At 48.1% G+C, this 25,033-nt stretch overlaps 1 protein-coding gene and 1 long non-coding RNA gene across 10 annotated transcripts in view; one reads left to right on the top strand and one right to left on the bottom strand.

Annotated features, from left to right (window-relative positions):
• Positions 1-3,832, bottom strand: part of LOC135910810 (uncharacterized) — a 38,614-nt gene extending 34,782 nt beyond the window's left edge. Inside the window, exon 1 of the long non-coding RNA XR_010567139.2 lies at positions 3,498-3,832. This is a non-coding gene — a long non-coding RNA (uncharacterized lncRNA). The remainder of the gene's footprint in view (positions 1-3,497) is intronic.
• The window catches only part of LOC135910807 (prestin-like), a 271,569-nt gene that overhangs the window by 132,942 nt on the left and 113,594 nt on the right, over positions 1-25,033 (top strand). Inside the window, exon 1 of one of the 9 annotated variants that reach the window (XM_065442922.2) lies at positions 838-988. The exons of 6 other annotated variants lie outside the window; for them this stretch is intronic. Coding sequence is in view for 1 of the 3 variants with exons in the window: in XM_065442919.2 (XP_065298991.1) it covers positions 4,113-4,116 (4 nt within the window). In the remaining 2 variants the exon portion in view is untranslated. Of the gene's footprint in view, positions 1-837; positions 993-4,097; positions 4,117-25,033 lie in introns of those variants that run through there. 2 more of the 9 variants (XM_065442925.2, XM_065442919.2) reach the window with 2 other exon arrangements.

Here is a 25,033-nt window from a genome sequence, read left to right as displayed (position 1 = left end):
ATCTCTCGGTAAAATAACGCTTTCTTTTTTTTTCCGCTGCAACCGAAGTGTACCAACGCGCGGGTTTTGCCAGCGTCTTACCTTCAACTCGGCCCTTGACTTCGAGCCTCTAGGTTTTCTCTGTTTTCCCATACTATTTACTGGCATCCCGCTGCTCGGGGTCTTAATTTGCATTCATTAGGGCTATTTTATTCACCTACACTTCGTGCACGAGTGTAGTGCCGGGCAGAGGCTATGACGTCGTGAGCTCCACTTGGCTTGCTGGGCTTCATAGCCACTCAGAGCAGACAGCGTGTCGTCTTCTACATCAGCAGACGAAAAGCGCCTGACTCCGCACTTCGCCTGACTCCGCACTTACTGGTTGCGTATATGCCCTTGCCTCAAACTAAATGGCAGTATACGAGTTTCCTTTCATCAGCAAATTTAGACAAACCGCAGCTAAATGCATCGCGAATGCGCAGTGCACAAAGACAGCTTCTCAATGCGTATAATACCAGTGTCACACGTGCACTTCTGATCGCGATCAGGGCTGATCCGGATCGGATTTCTCGATAGCGATCAACAATGGTCGCTGCTACACGGTACAACGATCCGGATCGAGTTATTATCGTCTGCTGATCGTCAGAAACTCTCAGAACTGCATAATCTATTAGCTACAAATTCAGATTTGCAAAATACGGTTAAGTTTGGACAATAGTTCAGTTTTACAGCTTATTATGGCTGGCAAAAGATGTTTACACGTTTTTTATTGAGCTGGCTTCACTTCTTGTTTTTAGCGTTTTCAGAATCCTGCGCTAGGGGGCGCGGACGTCAGTCTGCGATCGCGGTTAAGGGGCTGAGCGCAATTCTCGGATCCCAATCGCATATGACCGTGTAGCAACACCCGATCCGGATCAAGCTCGATCTGGATCGGCCCCGATCGCAATGAGAAGTGTACGTGTGACACCAGTATAGTACAGCGAGGAGTCTGAGACAGCCCGCATCATCCGTGAGTAAGACGATTTTATCTTCTTGGAAGATTAGCTCACCTTCCTCTGTGACACATGGTCACGCCAGCACTTCGCTACCGTCCGTCCAGCGAATATTCCCTATCGTCGCTGTATCACTGCCGACAGCATCAGACAAAATGGCGCCACGCGTTTTCAACGCTAGCCTACTTGTATGTCGTCTGCTGCTTAGACTCATCGAAACCGCGGTGTATAATGTGTAATTTTTATGCCACACTCCTGCTATGAAGAAATGACTTTGTGTAGGTGGGCGGAGCTATACTTTTCTACACCAAGCAAAAAGAATGGCGACTTCCTACATTATCTACATTCGTGCAGCCAGTGTAAGAAAAAAAAATATCCCTAGTGGGTGAAGTTAAAAACATGGTGGCTATGACGTGTTTCCGGCTTTGAAATTGCTTCCGGCGCATCCAATCTGCAAAATCATCGCACCCGAGATTTGGGTTTGTTACTCGAAGGAAGCTGCCCTTGGTCTGGGACAGCACCGATTTAGCTTTGCGAAATAGGCGCTTCACGAGATACTCATTGTCACAGTGTTCTGGTCTCAACTGCCAGCGTCCTCCATTGTTTCACTGGCAGAGCGCGGAACGTTATTGTTCTCGTTGTGTACGAAAAAAGCCTCAATTTCGCTTTCCCCGTACGGATTGCACTGTCCTGGCAGCTGCTCATTGAAATCCTGGCCTATAAATATTTCTCCAACACCGCCATTCTTCTATAGGGGGGGGGGGGGGGGGGGGTAAGCAAGCGCTCCCTCCCTCGCCCTCCCCCTCTCCTACCCCGCTAACAGAAACAGGAAACCGAACAGCGGGCCCGGGGAATGCAGGAGACGGTGAGAACAGCAAAACAATGCCCGGGCTGTAGCGGCATCAAATTTCACGCAAACATCTCTCGCGTTTCCTCGCCGTTCGGAGCACGCAATCACGTGTGGCGTAACTTTTCCACAAGGCCTGCGCACCAGGGCTTGTGTCAAGATGGGCGCGGCAGCACGTTTCTTGCAGTTACGGTATAGGGAAGAGCAATGACTCATTTGCAACGACATAATGCAGACGGAGCTCTAACATAAATGATGTGCAACGCGAGAAACGACCAGGAACCCGGCGTAGAATTTGTGCAGCTACCGCGCCGTGTCTTTTTCAACCGGGAGGAATGTTTGACGAAGAAAGATTTAGCTGTACCCGGCGCTGCGAAGCGGTGTAGAACAGTGTTTCGCTGAGCGCCGTTTTTACGGTCCGCTCTGTTCTCCCAGTTCACGCGCTCAAGCGCTGTGGGGAAGCGTGGCGATTTGGATTTCTTGATAAGCGCGTCTCCCAGAGACGCGAAGGAACGCGCAGTCCTCTCGGCTGCAGAACAACAGGAAGGAAAGCGGATGGATTCACTGTCGCATTGTGACGCTCAATTGGCTCGCCAGCGCTCAGCGTGAAGAACTTTGTGCACACGCGCAGTAGCGTCCTCACAGAGCGCCCTATAAACGCGCCGCTAAAACTCTCTAATATCTAGCACGCCGCACAGTACCACATATTAACGCCGAAGAACTGTCACTTTCAAAAATCTATGGCACTCTGCTTTGACGAAGCACGGGTTTTGTCTTCTTGCTCTTTCGTCTCCTGTATTTGTCTTCTTGCCTTTGGCATCGCTTATGTCTTCATTTCTTTCTCGCTTCGGGGCTCACACAGCAAGCACGAACACCGAAACCACACAACGAAGCAGTCGTTCATTTTCTACGTGCAGGAGATCCACATGCTGAAAACACACTGTATATTGAAGACATGAAAACACGAACGAAAATCCACAACGTGGGCAATATTCAACATGGCGGAAACACAAAGGATCGAACCGTGGCTCCCTGTTGCCTTTCCTCCGTCCGTGAAGAAAGAAAAAAAAATACACGTGAAATAAAACTAACGAGACATTTGCATGATGATGCATATACAGCGTGGCGCGCATCGCAACCACAGTTTCGTCAAAACTGGCCGCTCTTAGCACGCGCCTTTTGTCGATGTCCTGGCAGAACGCATTTTCGTGAAGCTTTGCCAAGCTTGGGAAGACGAGATCCCAACGCGCACGCGCAGGTACTTTTTTTTTTCTTTCTCATTCAATCTTGTCGCTTTTCCTTGAGCACGACGACATGATGATGGCGATCATTGCGAGAATATAGCCATTATGACTAGGTGCAGTGACTTTGTGAACACTGCGAAAAGGTGCAGGTATCGGTGTCCAAGAAAAGGGGGACAGAAAGAAGAAAAACCGCAAAAAAGATGTAGTAAAGGAAAGCAGAAGGGACGTCATTTAAATAGAGGTGCCCCGGCCTGAATTCACAAAACGTATCGTTCCTAATAATTGTTTACCGTTGGGCGAACGCCTTCAGTGATGATACGTTTGCTGTCACCGTTGGGCGGCGCCTATCCTTACGGATCAGTCTGGCGTAAGAAAGGCTTGGTGTATGCAGAGCTTGTGCCCTGCACACGAAAAAAAAAAAAGAAAAGAACTTACACTAGAACTGTACGTAAGAGTGGACGTCAGACAGCCGTGATGGCGGACATATATTAGCGAAGCCGGCCCCTCCAATGGGAAACGGCACTTAATAACATGAGAGCTTTGTTGAATTCGGTCCCTGGGTCTTCTGTATGCCCGCGCATCTCCGCTTAAGAAAACAGTGCCCCGAACGCTTGTACGCGCGAGATACCGTACTACACGCTCCAAGCAGGACCACGCGTATCTTTTCGAGCGGTCTGCCTCCGCGCTGGGCTGTGTATGCGCAGACCGCCACAGCCAGCGGCCGGCTCCCGCGGTCACGACCCAGCAGCTGCTACCGGCGTGCATTGAGTTTCGCGGCGCTCCGCCTTTGAAGGCTCACGGAGGCGAATAAAAATGTAAGCACGCCGCTCGCATCACGGGCGGCCACCCGCACGGCCAAACCTCCCCCCCCCCCATCCCCTTTCTATCTCCGCACTTCTGTTCGCGCCAAGCCCTCGGCGTTTTCTAGCACCGACGAAAGTAAGTCAGCAGCCACGGCGACTCGACTCCGGGCTCCGATCGCGTCCTTTCGAGCACTCGTGTACACTTGGGAACACCGCGAATGGCGGGCGGCCGCGAGTGCTCGTCGTGATGGGTGAGTTGGGATTTCGTGTGCCTTCGAAGGGCGTCGCAGCGGATATATACTAGCGCGTTTCTCTGCATGTAGGTTGGCGCGCCTCACTCGTGAGTTAAATCACTTGTAGCTTCGTTTCACAGTCGTGAATATATGAGCGAGTTGCGAGTGGCGCGAATGAGTGCCGATAAGTGCGAGTGCACGTGAATGAGGCTTTGTATGTATGTATGTATGTATGTATGTATGTATGTATGTATGTATGTATGTATGTATGTATGTATGTATGTATGTATGTATGTATGTATGTATGTATGTATGTATGTATGTATGTATGTATGTATGTATGTATGTATGTATGTATGTATGTATGTATGTATGTATAAAGAAAGAGAGAGGGAGGTAAGGTGTGTGTGGATGAGTGTACGCTTACTTGTTCTGCCGACATATGTTTCTCTATAACCGTGCTTCCGCTGAGATCAAAAACACTTGCTCCAGCCGTGAATCTAATCGGCACACACCGCGCTGCAATTGCGCGCGAAATTAAACGGGAATTCCTTTTATAGATGATTCACGTAACGCAGGGAGATTTTACGAACATTGCTTATGTAGAGGCTGAGGACGTTACCGATGCTTCCTGCGCATTGCAATAACGTGTGAAAAGATGTCCTCGAATCGTGTCTCTCTAGCTCGCATATTAAAGATTAAAAAGAAAGGTGAAAAAAAGAAAATATGCACCAAGGCCCACTTACTTGAAGCCATCCGTATTTTCGGACAGTTTCAGCGAAGAATTCATGTAGTTATGAAAACGTAGAGCCGTGATGAAGATGTAATTTATTTGTCTTTATATTTGGTGCGACACCTGATCACATTTGTGCTCAAGGAGATCAGAAAATGTGCGCGGATGTGGCTAAATCTTCGAATTTACCTGACGTTTCATCGAACCGTAAAAGTTTTCACCTTCTCTCTTCTTCACCAAATATACCATTGAAAAGGAAATACAAGGTGGGTGACATCCACTCTATAGATATATACATAGATATAAATGTAGATATATATACGGTGGTGGACATTGTTCGCCTTTCATTAAACTTCCGCCACCTTGCGGGCTTCCTCAGAAACGATTCACCAGAATCTACCATTACACCCACGTTTTGAAAGAGAAACTATGTTCTTTCACTCAAGGTTCACATGTCTCGCGTAAATTAAACCGTACACGCAAAATTGGAAGTAGCGGCCTACCACGCGAACCTGTTCAGCCACTCTACGTCCCTATACGACACGCGCCGACTGGAACCCCTATCGTTCCCATCCCAGGCTGGAACAACTTCAAGACTGCCGTGCATGTTCCATGCTTTCTGTTAACTTTTCGTGCCCCCGTATGTGACATTTTTTTTTACCACTATTTAGCGTCTTCGGGCCTCTGGAGTGTCTGAAGTAAACAACAAAATAACTGCAGCCAAGCACGTAAAACTTATCAATCATATTATTTGACTATACAGGGAACACATTCGGAAGGCCAAATATAGGTCATTAAGTGCTGTAGACATTTGCGTTTAATACGGGTAACCCGAGGTTAGCACAAGTTTCGATATAGCCGTCAGAAACAACTTCTGTGAAGTTCGTCGTCGTTCTTCTTTAACTCCCTGCGTTGCAAAGCCGTGCGGAACACCGAAGTGTTGCGCCGCACCTTTCGGGGGGAATAGCGCGGACCTCGGATTTCTAATCAATGGAAATTGATTGAGAGCTGACGACCTCCAATGCCGAATTTGTCGCGCCCTATAGTAATCAATTAGGATAATAGTCGGGAAATTCTAGTTCATACAAAATTCTTTAGTGGTTATAGTACCCTTCCTTATCCAAAGCGATATAATACCTTGCCGAAAAATTTGCTTTCTTTTTAAATATCTGTTGCACCATTTTCAATCGATAAAGAGTCTTGACTGGTGCGCCTGATATGCAAATATATACATAGGGCGTCTGTAGAGGTATACGTGTTGTCGCAATGAATCTAGACACAATCTCGCCGTCACGAAACAAGTCAAAAGAACAGTGTGTATAAGAGGAAACTGATACACTACGCAGAATAGGAAGAGATCTCGTGTGTCTTTTTGTGGCCAGAATCTCAGTACCGAGTTATACAGTGCCTATCTCTCGGCATGAGGACTATCGCGTATGCGCAGTCAAGTCATAAACGGCAAATAAGCGTCTTTATTTTTATTGTAGTGGCTGGAAGTGCTCTTGTGTGAAGTCGCGGTTCAGAGCGTGAAGGTCTAGGTTGATTTCGCGCGTACAACTCATGACGGACATTTTAGAATACAAAAATCATTGTGAATCCTCACTAAAGCATTATCATACAAGGCTCGGAAAAGCTGGGCTCTATACAGCTTAGCTTTGTCAGCTCCACCAGGCATTGCTAGGACTCTCCCTCTCCCCTCTTTTTGCAGTTAGCAGAATTCTATTCCCTGAGCTGGATTGCTCTGATAGACGGGCATTATGTGGATAAAAAATTGACATGCAAAACTAATTAGCAAAACTTCTTGGATTTTTAAATAGTTATCCTAAATAATTATCTTACGGCACGTATTGCAATTTACAAATTTTGGTCGGGGAGTTCGCAAGGCGGATCCACTTGGAACGAATTCGCTGGATCAGTCCAGTTTCAAGAAATTAATGCCCGAACTTTGCCAAGAAATACAATGGCGGCAGTTGCTTTTGTGCTTCAATGCATGAAGGGACGTTTTATTGTTAAATGTAAACGAAACGACAGTGCATTCTTACCGCTAGTTTGATGACGCATATCTCGAAAATGGTGTCATTCACAGAATCATATTTAAGTAGATATGCCTTGCTGTCTCACCGGTTACTATTTGTACATTGCAATGTGCACCGTAAGGCAATTAGTTAAAAACTTCATTACTGAATTTTTGTAATGTCCGCTTCTTCGAGGGGGCCAGCACAAGGACTTGAATTGTGGTATCCGCCACAAGCTACTTTTCATAATTGCCTAATGTCTTCGCAGGAACACCCGGTATAGTAGCGTGACTTATACCGGTCACATATGCTGAGCTATTTGAAAGCTGCGCATTTTTCGCTCGGGGTTATCGCACTACAGTGCGCCGAAAGTGCAGGAAAACTAAAGGACAACGCTTTCTACGTATAAAAAAATGAGTTCTGTATAAATAACGGAAGAATGCAGAGCCCACTCGGCAACTCCCGCCTAACCAGTAGTTCACCAGTGATGTCACGGCAGTTCTGCTTCGAACGTGAGGGAGACGTTGTACAGATCTCGAAAAACTGTTGTTCGTTTGTTCTACTTGCGTTTCACAAAGGGAAAATAGTGAGAGCACCTCCTAACGACTGATTTTTGCTACACACGGTCATGTCTGTTTAGAAATATTGTCACTAGATATAGTGACATTTTGGCGACAAATGTTTAGCGACAAATGTTTCTCTTTAGCGACCAGCGGCTTTCTTTAGTGACGTGACGGAACAATCGGCGATAATTAGGGACTTCCAAGTTAATATGCCTCAAGAATGATTCTCTAGAACGTGCTTTATTATTCAAAAGGTACGAAAAGGCGTTCGAAATTGGCTGTACGGCACGTCGACTCTGTGACCACGATGAAGAGACGGTGGCCTGCACCCGCGGATGCGATACGCAGTGGTTCATTGCGCCGATGCAAACGGGCTTCAAGCTATGTTCCCGGAATGCGCTTGCTTTCTACAGCGAAGCTCTTATATGGTTAACCGATTCGTCCATCTGTCGCCTGTACGCCGGAAACTCCTTTCGCGCATGCGCAACTTCATGCGCATGCCCGAAAAAATAAAGAGAAAGAGAGGCGCGTGATTGGCTGCTCCAGTAGTGACGTCGTTGCTCTCCGTCGCAGCCTAGTTCGCGCACGCAGCAGTTTTTATCCGACTTCAAATTGGGTATACGCCACGCCTCAAACGTACTCCTGAGGAGCAGGCAGCTTTCCATCAGCAACGCCGCGAGTATAACCGGGAACGAGCTCGTCTACGCCGTGCCAATGCTGCAGCCTTGATACAAGAACAGGCTCGTCCAGCCGACTCGTCCAGCCGACTCGTCCAGCCGAGGCAGCGACTGCGTACCGAGGATCCGGTAGCCTATAAAGCCGTCGTTTGATGAACCGTCGGGATTAACCCAGTGATAAACACCGGAGCCGCACGTTTTAGCTTCGCTGAATTAACCGTCTGACGGAGTGCTTGGGCGGTGGTTTTTGTTTTTTGTTTGTAACTAAGGGAATGCCGTATTTCATGGGCATCTTCAATAGTGACGTCAACGCGCCCCTCTGTTTAATTGTTTATCCGTACAGAGTAATGCCTACAGCGTTTAAATATACAGTTAAATTGTATCCTACGCGATTGCAAATGTTCCAGTCGGTTGCCGTCCATAGGTTGTACGCACGGGAGATCGATTTCTAGAATGTTCTAGCTCTCCATGGCACACGCGTTGCGTCGGTGTTTTCGGCCTTTGGGTTGGTTCTTTGTTCAACTATCTCCGCTCCATAGGGTTGCAGCCTTTATATAGGCACGCAGGTGTTACGCGTCTCCGCGCGTGAATCTAAGCAGTGCAACCTGAACAATTGTCGTCGGCAATTGCTCGGCAATGGCCGGCAATTGCGTCGACAACGGTTTCCTTGCCAGGTAACGCTTAGCGTTGACAAACGATGACACATTATACATTTAGCTCAAGGGCTGCCCATTGTTTGTTTTCTTCCTTTCTTTTCCTTCCTTTCTTTTGTGTGTCTGTAGTCCTATTGTGTGTTTCATTCACCGCTGTTGTATGCGTATTTGCATGACAGTTGAGGCGGCAGTCTTGTACAGCTCGACGAAAAAGGTGTGCTTGGACAGCACATACCTGTTGCTCAGAGAAGCGTGTATGTGTATGGGAATATGGGAAGCAAACTCAGGACCATAAGCGGGCGCAGAGATAAGTGTTATCAAGAAGGAAAAAAAAAGAGATAATGAAGTTCTGGACATCCTGTAGGTTGTAAAAATTGCTGTATAAGCCAGAAATTAGCAAAGACGAAAAACATATCTCGCACTACGCATGACACTTCAACCTCACATAAATTAATTTCTGGAGTTTTACGTGCTAGAACGACGATGTGATTATGAGGCATGCCGTATACGTAAAGTAGGGGTCCAGAATAATTTTTACCATTGCAAACTTGCCTACCGCGCATACATAGAGAAAAGTACCGAAAGAACGACGACGACAAGCGCTGTCGTAGTCATTCTTTCGGTCCTTTTCTCTATGTACGTGCTGTAGGCAAGTTTGCAGTGGAATACCAGCTAGCCCGTACCGAAACCCCGCTTCACTAATTTTGACCACCTGGGTTTTTTCATCGTGCGTCCAATGCATGGTGCATGGCCGTTTTTTTTTTCTTTTTTTTGCATTTCGCTCCCATAACATGCGCCCACATTGTCCGGGATTTGAACCTGCAACCTTCGGGCTTAGCAGCGCAGCGCCAAGGACGCGTATACGCCGCTGCAGCAGGTACTTTAATTGGACGGCTCGCAGTATTTTACGTGAAGGAAAACGATTGATGCGTATAACGAGTTTGTTTTATTTACAGGAATGTCTTAAAAACGAATGTATTGACACCGTTTATTGACAGAGTTAAAATTTGTGGGTTTCTCACGAAAAAAACAAGAGTGCGCATTAAGTGAAGAAAGAAAGAAAGAAAGAAAGAAAGAAAGAAAGAAAGAAAGAAAGAAAGAAAGAAAGAAAGAAAGAAAGAAAGAAAGAAAGAAAGAAAGAAAGAAAGAAAGAAAGAAAGTAAGTATTCACACGCGTTTAGCTGCACTCACTTTGCGTCTTCTGAGCAGGGAAGTGCGTTTAACTTTATCTGTTTTGAACAGGGGGTCCTTATATACGAAGATTATAGAACTGTTATTAACACTGATATCTGTGTGATATAGAGGGCTGAATAAGTTGACACTGGATCGCAGATCTCGCGGAAACTTGTAAAACAGTTCATACCGCAGTGAAAAATCGCGCTTTTCACTCGAGAATGGACGCGGCTGTGCAGGTAATTCCGAGCTTTGTTCAGCTGCGTTGGAGTGGCCGAGCATATACATCGTTTATCGAGCCAGAGACACCTAGCACGCAAAAATATATGCCTCTGCTAGACAACTATTCGCATATTATACCAACTGTTCTTTTTTCTATTTGTTTGTTGGAATATATGTTTATATATATATATATATATATATATATATATATATATATATAGTGCGGAGTGCGGACTGCCACCGCTGCGGCGCGAGACACGAGCTCGGGCTGCTGATGCGAACGGCTAGGACTCGCGATCCCTCGTACGAGCTGCAATAAGCCCACTATATATATATATTTATATATATTGATAGTCGGCTTATTGCAGCTCGTACGAGGGATCGTAAGTTGCTCTTGATCGCGAGTCCTAGCCGTTCGCATCAGCAGCCCGAGCTCGGGTCTCGCGCCGCAGGGGTGGCAGTCCGCACAGCGCCACATGCATGTTCCCCACTACAATATATATATATATATATATATATATATATATATATATATATATATATATATATATATATATATATATATATATATATATATATATATAGCCGAAATTTTCGCTTGCAATATCTTTTTGTTTGTTTGTTTTTAGATTTGTTCGAATTGAAAGAAAACCTTCACGTGGTATACGGTCGCTCAGGCACCCTGTCCCGTTTTATAGATTTACATTCGTTATGCAGCAATTTTGCGACGTGCAGATATCCTGGTAATAAACCCGCTGACATTAGTTAAACCACGGGCCTGCTTCTTTTCATCCTCCTCCCAACAAACGCACGCTTGAAAGTTGGCGCCTCCTTTTTCTTACGCAATTGTCAAGTATACTCGCGCCTTATTATATACTTTTCTTTCTTTCTTCGAGAGCAATTACCATGAAATTCGCGAGAATATCCCATCTCTAAAAGTGTACTCACTGTTGAGCCATTTCGAAGCTGTAAAAACACTATCACACACTTTGCGCGCTTTAAGTGATGGCATGTAGTGAGTGTGGAGGTCGGGAAACAATCATGAAGCATTTCATTCTCATACAGAAATTAGGTCTCGGAATGCTGCACCTGGCGTTGTCGACTTTATGGGCAAGCTATTTGCGCAAGCAAGCATGGATAAACTGCTGGTAGACTGACTGTTAGCCAAAACTACTAACACGAACCAAGTGTGCACCGTTTTTCTCAACACACTCACGGAATCACGCGTGAGCACGCGAGGCGTGTCCTACCTCATTGCAATGTGACGCCACCGGAACAGCGGGACGGTAAGGGTTACGCGAACGGAATAGTAAGGTAGTCGTCTCAACGACACCATTGGGCAAATACAAAATGCTGGGTATTGCAGTCGTCGCATTCGTTGTCTACGTTTATGTATTTAATAGAGCTGGAACGTTAGCGTCGTCATAAATGTGACAGCCTTGAGGATGTATTTGGGGATGTATTTGATACCTTTGTGTAACACACTGTGTGTAATGCATTGTAATGCGTTACGTAATACTCTCGGCTGAGGGCCTTTAAGGGTACCACAGATTAAAACAGAAATTGTACGTCATAGAATGTCTTAACACTGACTTGCAATACCATCACGCGCAATAGAACACTGCTGATTTGACTCGCTAGTTGGGCTAACCGAGCACCCACGTCGGTTTGGGTATCTCGACCTACTGAATGCGTAATGTAAAGTTGTTACCAGCTAGAGGTTATAAATTAAGCCGTTTTCTAAGGGATAGTGCAGTCAAGCTGCTTAGTGCGCACGTACGGCCCTTGGCGGCTACAAGGAAATTCGAACACGTTTTGCTCAACTGGCAAGTAAACAGCATTGCACCTGTTCGAATACGCCGCGTACATTCACCAAGGTTGCTGCGCTCCCGGCAGATGTCGCCACGCTTCCAGCATGCATGAAGCGGCTTCAAGCACGCGAACAACGCGACTGGTTCCACTTGGCGATAGGGCAGTGCGGCAAACCTTAGAAAAAATTTCCCTAAATCTAAGGGCTGCAGGCCTTGTTGGAGAAATGAATTTTGAACTCCATCAAAATTTTGTGCTACGACATGGAGGAAAGAAAAAAAACTCGGAGGCTTGAGATCCAGAACTACTGCTACGACACAGCAAGGACCGAAACGTGGAACTGCTGACGTGACGGCGTGCTTTTGATTTCCGTCAGCTCAAATTACCTTCGCATTAGCATTCGAAGTGGGACTTGTGGTTGTACTGCGGTGCAGTGAACGCCTCTTGTAAAGTAAACGACAGGGTGTGGATGTCCCTCCTTTAAGTCAAATATTTATCTGCAACCGGCAAAACAAAAACGTGCGCTGCGATGCTAAACAAAGCAGCACGTGCAAATCTTGGCATAAGCGGACACATGATGCCGGGTGTCCCACGTAACTTGAGCCAGACCTTAAAGATATGCAAATGCCACGTATCTGGACAGAAGCAAGGTAGTGTTGTTGGCCGTCGCTTGGAGATACTCAGATTGATTTTTTTTTTCATTCCGCCTAATTATCCCCAACTATTAAGTCAACTTTTCAAATATTGTAGTTATATGAAAAATCTGAATGAGAAAATTTTAGAGCAGCATGAAAAGAACTCTCGATACAGCTTTCTGTTGCTCAATACGTGCTACATAAAAGTGTTTTTCCGAGCGCGAAAGAAGCCCGCGAATACATGCGAAGTGCCCAGAGCGGCCAGGCGCGTAGCAATCTTGCGGGTATTTGCGGGCTCTTTTCACGCTCTGAAAAACACCTTTATGTAGCACGTAGAACATGTCACGATAACAACAGTACGTTCCAGAATTTCGACCGAGCGGGATCAAGTGTGCGCGTGGCATTGTTGCGAGTTGGAGGGCTTCCGACTCCGCCACAAACCCAAACGCAGAAAAAAGCTATCAAACAGGAGCAAGCTCCTCGACGTTCCAAGGCCGAGCGTGTGTTTGAATTAACGTTGGGCGCCGCGCACGTTTGACACCAGTACGTGCTGCGAAGCTGTGAAGGGTTAATGAATCGCGCGGGCGAATATTTGTGAGCGACAAACGCCCCCGGCATCCGACAACGTTTCCTCGCCAGGCGTCACGCTGCGCTGCCAGTGTATCGTGCAACCATCGAGTTCAATCACTGCGTTCCAGCTCAGCGCGGGTATGGTGGCACGAGAGTTGTTTGCGTTCCTCCTCCGTCGGAATGCCGCCGCTGCCGCTGCTGTCGACCCCACGACCTCGTGCTCAGGAGCGCGTCGCCGTAGCCACTGATTCTAAGCCTTGCCTCATGCCGGTTTCACACGGTGCGATATCGCACTGCGTCTTTCGCAGCTGCGATTTCATGAAAATGCGAACGTCAGATTGTCGTTCCACGTGCGCGCCGATCGCGGGGGACTGCGATTTTCGCGCCTGCGAGAAGTTCCTGTAGTGGAGTATACCGGATTTTTCTTGGCGCATGGGGGAGCGGGGCGGTGTTATTTGGCACGCTTCGGTGAAAACAAAGTGACACAGGAGAAATTGTTCTCGTGGAAAGTTTCTTTCCTGTCCGAAGTCGTTACTCTAGCGAAAAGGGGGAAAAAGAAAGTATAAATAGTCGACAGACCACGTGTCGAACGAACCGCCTTGTCATAGGTTGGTTTTCCTTACCCGGTGCATGTGCAATACCTGAGAGACGTTCGGCACCCCCGAGCATGGAACAATTGCACGCACGAAGAGGCCGACGGCACATCTCTTGCCGCACCTGCGCGTATTCGCTTCGGGCAGAACACTCTTTATAACTCGGCGTTCGGCGCGCTCTGTTCCGATTAAACAATGGGAGAGTTGAATCGATACTTAGTTGAGCGAATGCGTGTGATCCGCATCTTATAAATATGAAAATTTATCCTTGGTGTCAACCTTATGGCTCCAACCCTAAATATGAAAATTATATATATGAAAATTTATCCTTGGTGTCAACCCTTTGGCTGGAACCCTATATAGCTCATACCCTGCGCAAAGTGCGTTCTCAGTCGGCAGCCTCGTCGACGATGGGTCTCGAAAGTCAGTATAATCAGAGGTCAACAACTTCTGGTGGTGTGGCAGGGCGCCATGTACGGTATAATTTGGCCGCGCCGAAATTCCACCAAGTGTTTTCTTCCGAGCTAACGAAAAAAACCGTGCTTGATCAGGTGGATGTCATTCACGCATGTGCTCTCGTCACACAAATGTGCAACTCTTTTCAGGCTTGTCCCGTCAAAGTTTTATACTGAAATTATCAAAAGCGAATTTCCGCTAAGTGTCTGTATTCGCCGCCGTTACAAAAAAAGAAAGAAAGGAAAGAGAAAAGAAGGGTGTGGCACGCCTAAACGTGCCGAAACAGCGAACTGATTATGGGGCCCACCGTAGCGCACTTAATGCACGGTACACAGCCGTATTTTGCATTTCTCCCTCATTGAAATGCGGCTACCGCGGCCGGGGTCGAGCCCGCGACCTCGCCCTTAGCAGCGCAACGCTGTTCGCCACTGTTGTGGCTGTTACGCAAGCACTGTAATAACCGGCGGCGCAAACATTTGCCTAAATTTAGTACTCATTTGTTTAGAACTTTTTTCCGGCGTTGTTAGATATGGGGCTGTTTCCTGCGCCTACTTCGAGTTCCCCAGACCACATCGAATCGCAGCACAGCTAATTGAGAAGCGCAGAAACGCGGAAAGCACATTCCAGAGGAGCGCTCGAGCAAACAAGTTGAAGGCCCCCCCTTTTCCGCCTTTCAAGAGCGCATTGCAAGTCAGCAAGGCATGACCGCAGGGAGTAGGTGGGCCCTCGGACAATGGGGCCGAAGCGTCCCCCCTTGTCCGCCTTTGAAGAGCGCATTGCAAGTCAGCAAGGCAAGTCAGCAAGGCAAGACCGCAGGGAGCCGCCGGGTGTGACACCGCCGCACGGGCGCCTACCATTGGCCGAAAATGGCGTCATCTGAGCGGACTCTCCCATTGGCCGAACATGACGCGACTTCCAGTCCTCGAAGGGTTTAAAAGAAGCATTCCAGAGAGACCAGAGCATTCGCTGATTGACCTCTCTCGAACTTCTTGGCGCGGGCCGCAGCGTCCGAGTTGCTGCCGGCCCGTAATGACTGTACGACTGTTACTTGACTCTCACCTCACTGTAAATAATGTAAAATAAATCCTCCAAGTTTGTTTTCATACCGAAGTCCGTCCTTCAACCCCTACAGCGTCTGATATCAACATTATCGCATGTTGATATCCGTCACATGATCACCTTGATTCGTCTTGTCTCGTCTCTAACTCCCACAATTCCACTGTTTCCTAAAACACTGCGAATGAAAATAATGATTTAGTCTGAAAAATATTTTTTTTCTTTCTCGTTGTAGGTGCTGCTGCTCAAATGTCAATAAGGCGCATTGTCAATAAACGTACGAAACACCGCGCCAAATAACTGCAAAAAATAGAAAACGCACATTGTGATTCAAGTGCAGTGGTCCTCTTCCACTTGACACCCAATTCGAATGCGTCAATTTAAGCACACGTCGTCTGTGAAGCACACGCGCAAACACGTGTCACGAAGAAAATGACATTCCACATTTCTTTGTCTGGTCGGTATGAGAAGCACTAAGCAGATGCTGACAGCCATCCTGTATGCCCTGCGCCCTTTCTCGGCGAGCACGGATCGGCGCTGGCTGTACGATTCTGTGTCGCTGGCTGCACACTCGGCAAACGCTGTGAGAAACACCGCCTGTTTTTTTACTCCTCTCCACATACATCTTCTGTCTTCTTCGTTTGTTGTGACAATATACTTGGAAGAATTTGCGCGCGTCATCATCCAGTTGTTGTCGATTGTAAGCACATTGTGGTTTCATCTTTAGTATGCGACCTTTAGCTGGGGTCTTTCTTTTGAAATAAATAATTTAGTGGTTTGCACATATACAAAGGCACAAAGGGAGACATTACCATTACATTACATTCGTTACATTACATTACATTACCATTACATTACATTACAGTCGGAGATCAGCATTAAAAAGCTTGTTTTACGAAATTTGTCGTTTTACCAGCATAGCCAAGACTGGAATAGCATAAAAGTATTCCAATCTGTTTTATTCCAAATACGCTATTAGGCTTCCTTGATAGGTCAAAATCGCCCTAGCCCAGCCCGTGTGGGCGGCGCCGCCACTCCCACTTGGCCTGAGCCATTTCGACTTGTCATGGAGGGCTAATGGCGGATTTGGAATAGAAACAGATTGGAATAATAACGTGACAGCATTAAGGAGCTCGTGTCGCAGAAAAGCCGGTGCCGACGATGTCGGCCGTGAGCAAAATATCCCGGAAGGCAATTCGTAAATAAAAACAACTTGCAAGATGGGCTGGGTGGGAATCGAACCAGGGTCTCCGTAGTGTGAGATGAAGACGCTACCACTCAGCCATGAGTTCAATGGTTCAAAGCGGTAGAAAAGCGCCTCTAGTGAATGCGGTGCTGCCTTAGAAACGTGCCGTAGAAAGTTATACTGCGGTGTATATTGGTAATTATGAGAATGTAAATTACAGAAGTAGCAGTTAAACTAGTAGCGAAGTACGTTTCCGCTACATTTCTTCTGCGCTTGGCGCACACACAGAGCCATTTTGCGGCAAACACATAAGATCCCTTCCTCGCAATGTACGGCGCTGCCCCGACAGATGGCGCGCCACCCGCCCGCTTCTCCCCTTCGTCTCTTTTGAGCACATTGGGGCCACGCGGGGACTGGTGCGAGGATGCCCCAATACCCTTGCAATAAATAAGTTTTCTCGCTCTCTCCCCTTCCAAATTCTAGTGTGTGTCACTCGAACCCTCGTTTTTAGGCGACGTGGCTCCTCTTTCGGCTCAAAGCGCGATTCCTAGGTGCAGCGTCCGATACGGGACGCCTCTGACGTGATGCTGGCGAGGAGTCATGCGTCTACGTGGTGCTCCCAAGCGAGATAGAGGACGATCCCATCGAGGCGTCAGACCCATGATCGCGTCCGCCTTCATGGCGCGTCGTGGCCCGGCAGTCCGTGCCGATCACGACGTTTGGCTCGCGTAGATCGTTTCTCCCTCAGAGACACCGAGTTCTTTGGCTCGTTCCGCTTGCTCCGGCGCACGATTCGTCTTTGTGGGACTCAAGAGCATGACGAGCGAATGAGTGGGCGGTGCGAATGGGGTGCGATAACGCTATCGCGTTCCACTCTTGGAGGCGAAGCTTAAGCGTCTTCCAAGCTTTCTTTTCTTTTTTTTTCCTTTTTTTACGTTATCCCGGTCCTGTACTGCTTTTGCTTCTGCATAGAGCTATATAGGACTCAGCTGCTGCGGGTAAAATAAGGCTTCAGTATTTAACAATTACAAAATACCTTTCGTATATTGCTGGCAACGCTCACTAGAATCTCACACACCACTACACGAGCAATATTTTCTGTGAACATGGAGGCCAGTACAGGCGCCCGGCAGCCGCACGATTGGCATAAAAACCTTTTTGGAGAATATAGGTAACTTAGGTACTTGTCTTCTGTGTTGATTTCTCTGAAGTAAAAAAAAATGGCTGTGGCTTAGCTAAGGTTAAGCCCAGGATGCGAAGCATACTAGCCTTTATTTTAGTTGTTGAACCACTGTTTAGCCTGGTGAACTGCTGTTGCTTGGCTATATTTGGTTCGGCTAGACGAAGGAACAACTCATGCGTTACTCTGCTTCGCCTTCAAGAGGGGAACGCGACAGCGTTCCCGTCGACCCGCCAGCGACTACGCGCCCCGCATTGGACGCGGTGAGCGTCGAGCAACGCAGCGTTCGGCGCGGCAACGAAATGTGCGCCTGAGCAAGCGACGCACGCCTGAGCCTTAGAAACAGCTCGTTTCTAAGGCAACACCGCATTCACTAGAGGCGCTTTTGTACCGCTTTGAAGCATCGTACTCGTGGCTCAGTGGTAGCGTCTCCGTCTCACACTCCGGAGACCCTGGTTCGATTCCCACCCAGCCCATCTTGCGAGAGTTGAGCGACGCCACGAGCGACGGCGCGAGTTGGAGCCCCGTTTCTCCTCTGTCGTGACGTCACGGTGTCACGTGGTATGGCATGGGGTCAAAGGTCATTGAAGGCGACACCGCCGCGCCTGAGGAGCTGGGTTGAGCTCTCGTAATATGCTTCGCATAAGAAGAAAAAGAAAGAAGTATGTTACTTGAGCGACATTTAAAGTTTCAAGGCACCAGATCAGCAAGGTAACTTGTGACGAAGGCTAGACGTAAAAAGAAAATTATATTCTGAAGCCTATTAGAGCCTCTCTAGCGCATCTCAAGCTCAACGACGCATGATCGAAGTGGCAGAAAGATTACGTCACAGGGCTGTGACATTCTATCTCAACTTACTGCGCACAAACAAGCGACAAAGAAAAACTTGCGAAGGGACTAAGGGTACAGTGACAAATTAGATTAGGGAAGGTGTAAGACCACCAAATGTTTGTAGGAGCATGAAATTTTTTACATTCCGAGACAATTCGCTACTCAGTTCGAGAGGCCGGTTCCAGTGTACCCAATAAGAGTAGTATCATGCCATTTTTAAAATTTTTGTAATATGCTTGTGCAGAATTGCAAATCCAGTCTTATTTGCATTCATGGAGGAAGGAACTCGTACTATAAAGGTGTTCCACAGTACTTCCCACCAGCAACTACTACAGCATTCACAACAGCGTTGTTTCTTCACAAAATATCGTGCGTTGTCTTTGCTTTCTTCCAACTGTGACGTCATTTCTGACATTCATTTGTCACAGAATTGCACTCTGTGAGAGCGCGATGCGGCATCGCATATGTATTCTTTGTTGGCTTCTTACGATATGACTATATGTGTATACCTGCGCGGTGGGGTCACGACGTTGCCATCTCCTGGACAGAGCAATTTGTTGCCGTCAAATACGTCACTACGCACACTCTTGCTCATACTTATTCGGACAAGCACGCACTCACGCACCAATGAAGCGCAGTCTCATAGCAATAAATAATGACTGATGAATCCTAGCAACAAAATGTCACGCCTGCATACCATCCATGCACGGGGTATGTTTTGGCATTAGCAAATGTCATAAATTCCGGTGGGCATTCGCCTTCTCCATAACAGTCAAGCCTCCAGTGCTGCTTAGCTAATGCACTGTCTGATTTTTGTACGGAATTTGTTTAAAAGGCTGAGGCTATGGATACGCTTGTGTTCTTGAATGAAGACTATCTGCAAGCGGCGAGCACGCGAGGCATTGGAGATTATACACTGCAGACCCCGTGGGGGCCGTGGCTTTTTGTTTGCAACTAAAATTTGTGTCTGTATGTTTTAAAGTGCGCATGACGGCAACTGTGACAGCTTCACGCAATACTGAATTGCTGTGCGCTGGGCTGCATAAGGATGACGCCACAGACGGAGCCACATGGTTTCCTCGGAAGTAAACCTGCATAGTCGAAAAATTTCTCTAGTCAAGGCATCAAGTCAGGCATTAGAGCAAGGCCGAATAACTTCCTCTGCCAGCTACCGAGTACCACTGGGGCAGAGCTAGATTCGATGTACTTTTCAGCTTGAATCATGGCCAGCTTGACGCACTGAGTTGATTATCGTATTTATTCGCCTAATACTCGGTACCTTTCCTTTTTTCTCTGAAAATTGAAGTGAAGTCGAGGGGTGTGATAATATGGCGGGGGAAATTCTCCGAGAAAATGGTCTAGGTACTAAGCAGAAAAATGAAGTGGCTGTAAATCAGGGTTCTGACGTCAGCCACCGTAACCTTAAACAACAATAACAAAAAATAGATCATTTCCAAGCAGCGCTTACCTTTGATAGAAGACCCCAAGCCCTACGGAAGTAGGAACTGCGAAGACCCTTCATTTTCAAGCGCTAGATGTGCTCTATGGTGTGACGAAACTAATAAAGGGACTCTGGCCCGGACTGTCAACACTGAGTCCGCGTCAACACTGACGCCGCTCATCGGTGTCGCGCGCGTCTATCTTACGAGTTTCAGCTGTGTCTTGGATGTCTAGCGTTATACTAGGAGGTGACGCTGGATGCATCACTTCTAACGCCGGCACGAAACAATGACGGCGTTAGCTACCCACGCGCAAGTAACAAGAAAAAAATGGCTGTGGCTTAGCTAAGGTTAAGCCCAGGATGCGAAGCATACTAGCCTTTATTTTAACGCGACAGCGTTACGGAGCTCGTGTCGCAGAAAAGCCGGTGTCGTCGGCGTCGGCTCAGGCGTGCGGCGCTTGCTCAGGCGCACATTTCGTTGTCGCGCCGAACGCTGCATTGCTCGACGCTCACCGCGTCCGATGCGGGGGGCGACGCCGCGAGCGACGGCGCGAGTTGGAGCCCCGTTTCTTCTCTGTCGTGACGTCACGGTGTCACGTGGTATTGAAGGCGACACCGCCGCGCCTGAGGAGCTGGGTTCAGCTCTCGTAATATGCTTCGCATAAAAGAAAACCCCGAAATGGCCGAAACCTCGCCGCTTGGGGTTTGCATTGTAATGGATTGGGGATTTCGGTTGCACGCTCCGATAGTCTGTACGGTATGCATGACGCGTAACAGACGGAACTCGGCTGCCTTGTGTTGTCGTCACCACCGGTCAAAACGAGCAGACGACTGTCGCTGCAGCCGTTTCCGAAGTTGCGATGATTACTCGAGGAAAAAAAAAATCACATTTTCCATGGCCACTGTGGTCGGAGGGAGCATTGTGCGAGTAAATGCTGTACATAAGCTCTGTGCACGTACAGTCGCCCAAATCTTTAACTGGTGTGCGGGAGCGGCGACTTTTCCGGGCGTCAGCGCCGTATGACGCGGCGAGGCTGGAAACAGCCTAGTAGACGATGGGCCTAGCTGAGCGCGCTTTGTCCGCATGCCCTTAGCCTCAGACTGTTTCCAGCCTCGCCCCGTCAAACGGCGCTGACGCACGGAAAAGTCGCCGCTCCCGCACACCAGTTAAAGATTTGGGCGCCTGTACACCCTTCTACGCATCACTTATTGGGGCTCGCACGTGTGGTAACTGCACGATGGTCTTCTTGTCGTTCAGCTGAAAGTAATTTGTCATCGTCTTCGTTGACAACTCTTTTTTTGAGGAGTGCCTAAGCTGGTGAGTCGTCATGGCGGGGGGGCCATAGCTTGCAAGGAGAGACGCGAGATCAAAATGGATCTCTAAGCTTTGGCTGAGCGCTTTGTGCGCCTCGCAAACATTTCAAACAAACCGCGTAAAATTCTCACCTTTTCATTACCACGCCACGTGGTCTGCTGTTTGCCGTAACTCACCTTCCTTAATGCATCGATAACCGAGGCGACGATTTTTCAGTCTCTCGTCGTTATTCGACGTATTGTGGATCACCTTGACAGCGCTAAACCGCCATTGTTAGTTATATTTTATGCTGCTTCGTCATCCCGTACCTGAAGTCGTGCTGACACATTCCGATGACGGCGGAGTGTCTCATTCGCTCCCCTGCCGTGTGCGAAATTAGTTTAATAACTAGTCAATTATGAATCATGGTACCGCCGCTTACGTCACTCAGAGAAGCTGAAGTCTACAACTTTTCTCCTGTACACGATGTGTTGGCTGCATGGGGAACTTGAAAGTGCTTGCCTGCTTGCGTTGCGCTACATCCCGCGCAGCTTCTCTTCCGTTATTTGCGATATCGCGTTCATTCATTGCCTGACGAGCTTCAGCGCCTTGAAGCAACTCTGAGCTTATGTGCCAGCGCTCTGGGGCTATGTCAGTGACGGCGCGGCGGCGTTGTCACTCTCTATCGACGGCATAGAGTTTATGAAACTCTACGATCGACGGCGCATGGCACGCGCACAAGTACAGGCCTCTGCGGAGACGTGGGGCGCGTTTGGCGGCAAAAACGACAAAACGAAGTGGACGCACCGTCAACGCTGTATACGTAGCTCAATCGCCTGAATGGCAGAGACAGCGTACAGTGTACCATTATAGAATTTTTGTAGCCAGGACAGCGTTCTGCCTTCCGCTGCTGGCGCCAGTGTTGTGCGAGCGTGCAAGCTTTTCTGCTGAGCTGCTGTGTGTATGCATCGGCCTTAGCGGAACGGGCAATAAGCGACAAGCTAACGTTATCTAATATTTCACTGGGCGCTGACCAAGGTGTCGAACCCTGAACCAGTGTCGGAACCAATGAGGAATTTTTATGTATCCTCCTTTGTCGGAACCGAATGAAAGCTGTACTCGAACCGGAATTCTAACTGGAACTGCACTCGAACCGATATCTTTAGAACGTGCCTGAATTCGAACCGAACCCGAACCGAAAGAAATGAAATATAACGGTTACCGGTTCGACACGAAATGGTTCAAGCTTGTATAGGCTCCAAACGGGTGCTCAAATACATGAGCGATTCTTCGAACTAATTACTTTCCAGTCGGCTCACCCCGCGAGAACATCGTTACGGCTCACGAGTACCGTTATGAGCGAGAATGGGGATAAACGATAAGTACGTGCCGATAACTATGTGGCAACCTCCGCAGACACGCTTGCACTTCTAAACTCGGCCATGCTAATCGTGTTCTCTGGTCGAAACGTTGTTTCAATGGCGCCACAGAACCGGCGTTTCTGTTGAAGCTCCCACTTCGGCAGTTAGGCTAGCTCGATACTAGTATTACTAGATAAGCAGTAAAACGCACATTCCAGGACACACAGAGACTAGAAAAGGTTGATGACCTCGAATATGTAAAATAGGTAAATCAGCTAGGTCACAAGCTCGGCTTGCTGCAGCACTAACATTGCGGTGACTAGTGGATGCCGTCGTCTTCTCATTGCGTTGTAGCAATGGCTGTAAACGGCACAGCAAATTTGCTTTTTCTGGCGTGCCGGAGTTCAACGCACGTTTGGTGCCTCCGAGCAAAGTACAACGAGCTCTTCGATTTATGAAAAATTGATTGCAGCACCGAATGTGCGTGATCCGGACAATTTTGTCTGCGTTTAGTCAGTGCATAGCTCATCATGTGCAACACGTGCAATTGCGCAAGCAGGATTATTGCGGCTTTTAGCACAAACTGGTTCTGGTTCTGTGTATATCAGAAAAGTCAAAGGTTGCGCAGGGTGAAGGAGGTTTTAGGAGCAACTCTTGGTTCCTATATGTGAAGGACAGGGAGGGAAATTTATTAGAGAAAAGATCAGGGCTCGCACTTTCAAGAGAGGCCCGCTACGTTCGGGTGACCGCGGTTTGAACAGCAGGATGCTGATTGTCGGTAGCAGGTAACGCGTGTGCATGTGTTCGTCCCTTTGCACTCTGTACTTCCCCTCCAGATTCAACTGTCCGACGTTACGTCACCTGTCAGAGCTTGTTTCGGCAAAAATGTAACCGTTTAGCGGTAATTTGTTACTGAAAAGAAAGTAATAGAGTTACAGTGAGTGTTACTGAGTAAACGATGTAATCGTTAAATTTCAAGGTTACCAATAAACGTATTTGATTACAAGTAATTAATTCTGAAGGATATATGTACAGTGGAATGTGCTCGCGCCATGGTCAGAGCGGCGTCAAACAGACGTGCCGACGCGAAGAATACGTCGGAAACGCGTTCCACCTAATCAGCTGGAGTGGCCTCCTATAGGTTGCAGGTAGCGGTGTAAGTATGGGTATATAGGTAGCGGGTTAGTGGTGCGACAAAGGGAGCGCGACGCTGTGGTGCTGAGATACCGCACGTACACAAGCGCATCAACTTTGCTTGTAACACTTGAGAGAACGCAGGCTGCGCCAACAAAACTTCTGTAATATTTGTCACCCCGGCAGTTTTATAAAGGCACAAAGCTGCAGTGTTACATATGCGACGATTAATCCAGTGCGAAGTTCTATTCAATCTTCGGCATTGTCCTTAGAAACTAAAAAAAAAGAAAGAAAGAGCTACAGATATACCGGGAATTGTCTACTAATGCGCAAGCATTCTTTGGCTCGGCTGTGACTTCGGTTTTGGTTACATGCTCTTCCTGGCTTATGCGCGTCTACCCATGGCCTTTCCGTTGGCAAAGAATGCTTAGGCTTTAGTGGACAATTGTCGGTGTCTGACCGCCTCCGGCGCCTTCAAAGCGATCGTACCACTTGAGCAGGAACGCCGGGCATGAGCGCGCCTCGACAGAGAGAGAGTGTGTGTGTGGGATTGTGAAGAGGAAGAGGCGCTATCTTCTGCAGCCCTTTCAGAGCGGGCGAAAGGTACAGCTGTCGCAGTAGCGCGTCAGGTGATGCGTGAGGGGAGAGCGTTTCGCCGCGATGCCTCGTCATTAGCGCTGTCGCTCTCGCAAGCCTGTGTTAAGGCTATAGGCCCCATGAGCGCGATTTTGTGCGCGACAGCGACGAGCGACGGCTTCGAGCGACGGATCGGGCCGTCGCTTGAACAGATCGCTCGGTCTTGTCGCGCGGTCGCTCGGTTCTGCAAATCTAGAAATCGTCGCTCGTCGCCCGGAAGTGCTATGAGCGACTAGCCAATAGCGCGAAACCGGAACTGGATGTACATAACTCAAGTACTTCCGATTGTCGCGTGGAACGAGCAACCAATTGAATTTTTACACGTGCAAGGGTAATAACTTACTGCAAGACTTTCAGAAACATTTTATGCTGCTTTTTACAGTAAAACACATCAACTTAATAAAGCACGCGTCATGCTATTTTCAGCGCCTATATTGCTGCCCTCATACCTGCAACTCTGGGGAGACGTCGCTCGAAGTCGTCGCTCGCACGGGGTACGACTTGTAGGCGACGAGCATCTGCGGCAGCCATCTCCATCGCGTCGCTTGTCGCTGTCGCGTGCAAGATCGCTTGCATGGGGTTTATACTATATGCGCGCGTTCCTTGTCCGCTCAAGCTCTCGCCTGCGTTCTGATTGCACATGGGTGATGTCCAATGAAAACGCGCTCGCTTGAGCGCGAGTTCATAACTCGAAGGACGCTCAGCGCTGTTCAGTTG

Source organism: Dermacentor albipictus, chromosome 5, assembly GCF_038994185.2.
Source record: "Dermacentor albipictus isolate Rhodes 1998 colony chromosome 5, USDA_Dalb.pri_finalv2, whole genome shotgun sequence".
NCBI classification, from domain to species: domain Eukaryota; kingdom Metazoa; phylum Arthropoda; class Arachnida; order Ixodida; family Ixodidae; genus Dermacentor; species Dermacentor albipictus.
Note: the sequence above shows the minus strand (reverse complement) of the source record. Positions and strands in the feature narration are given on the sequence as shown.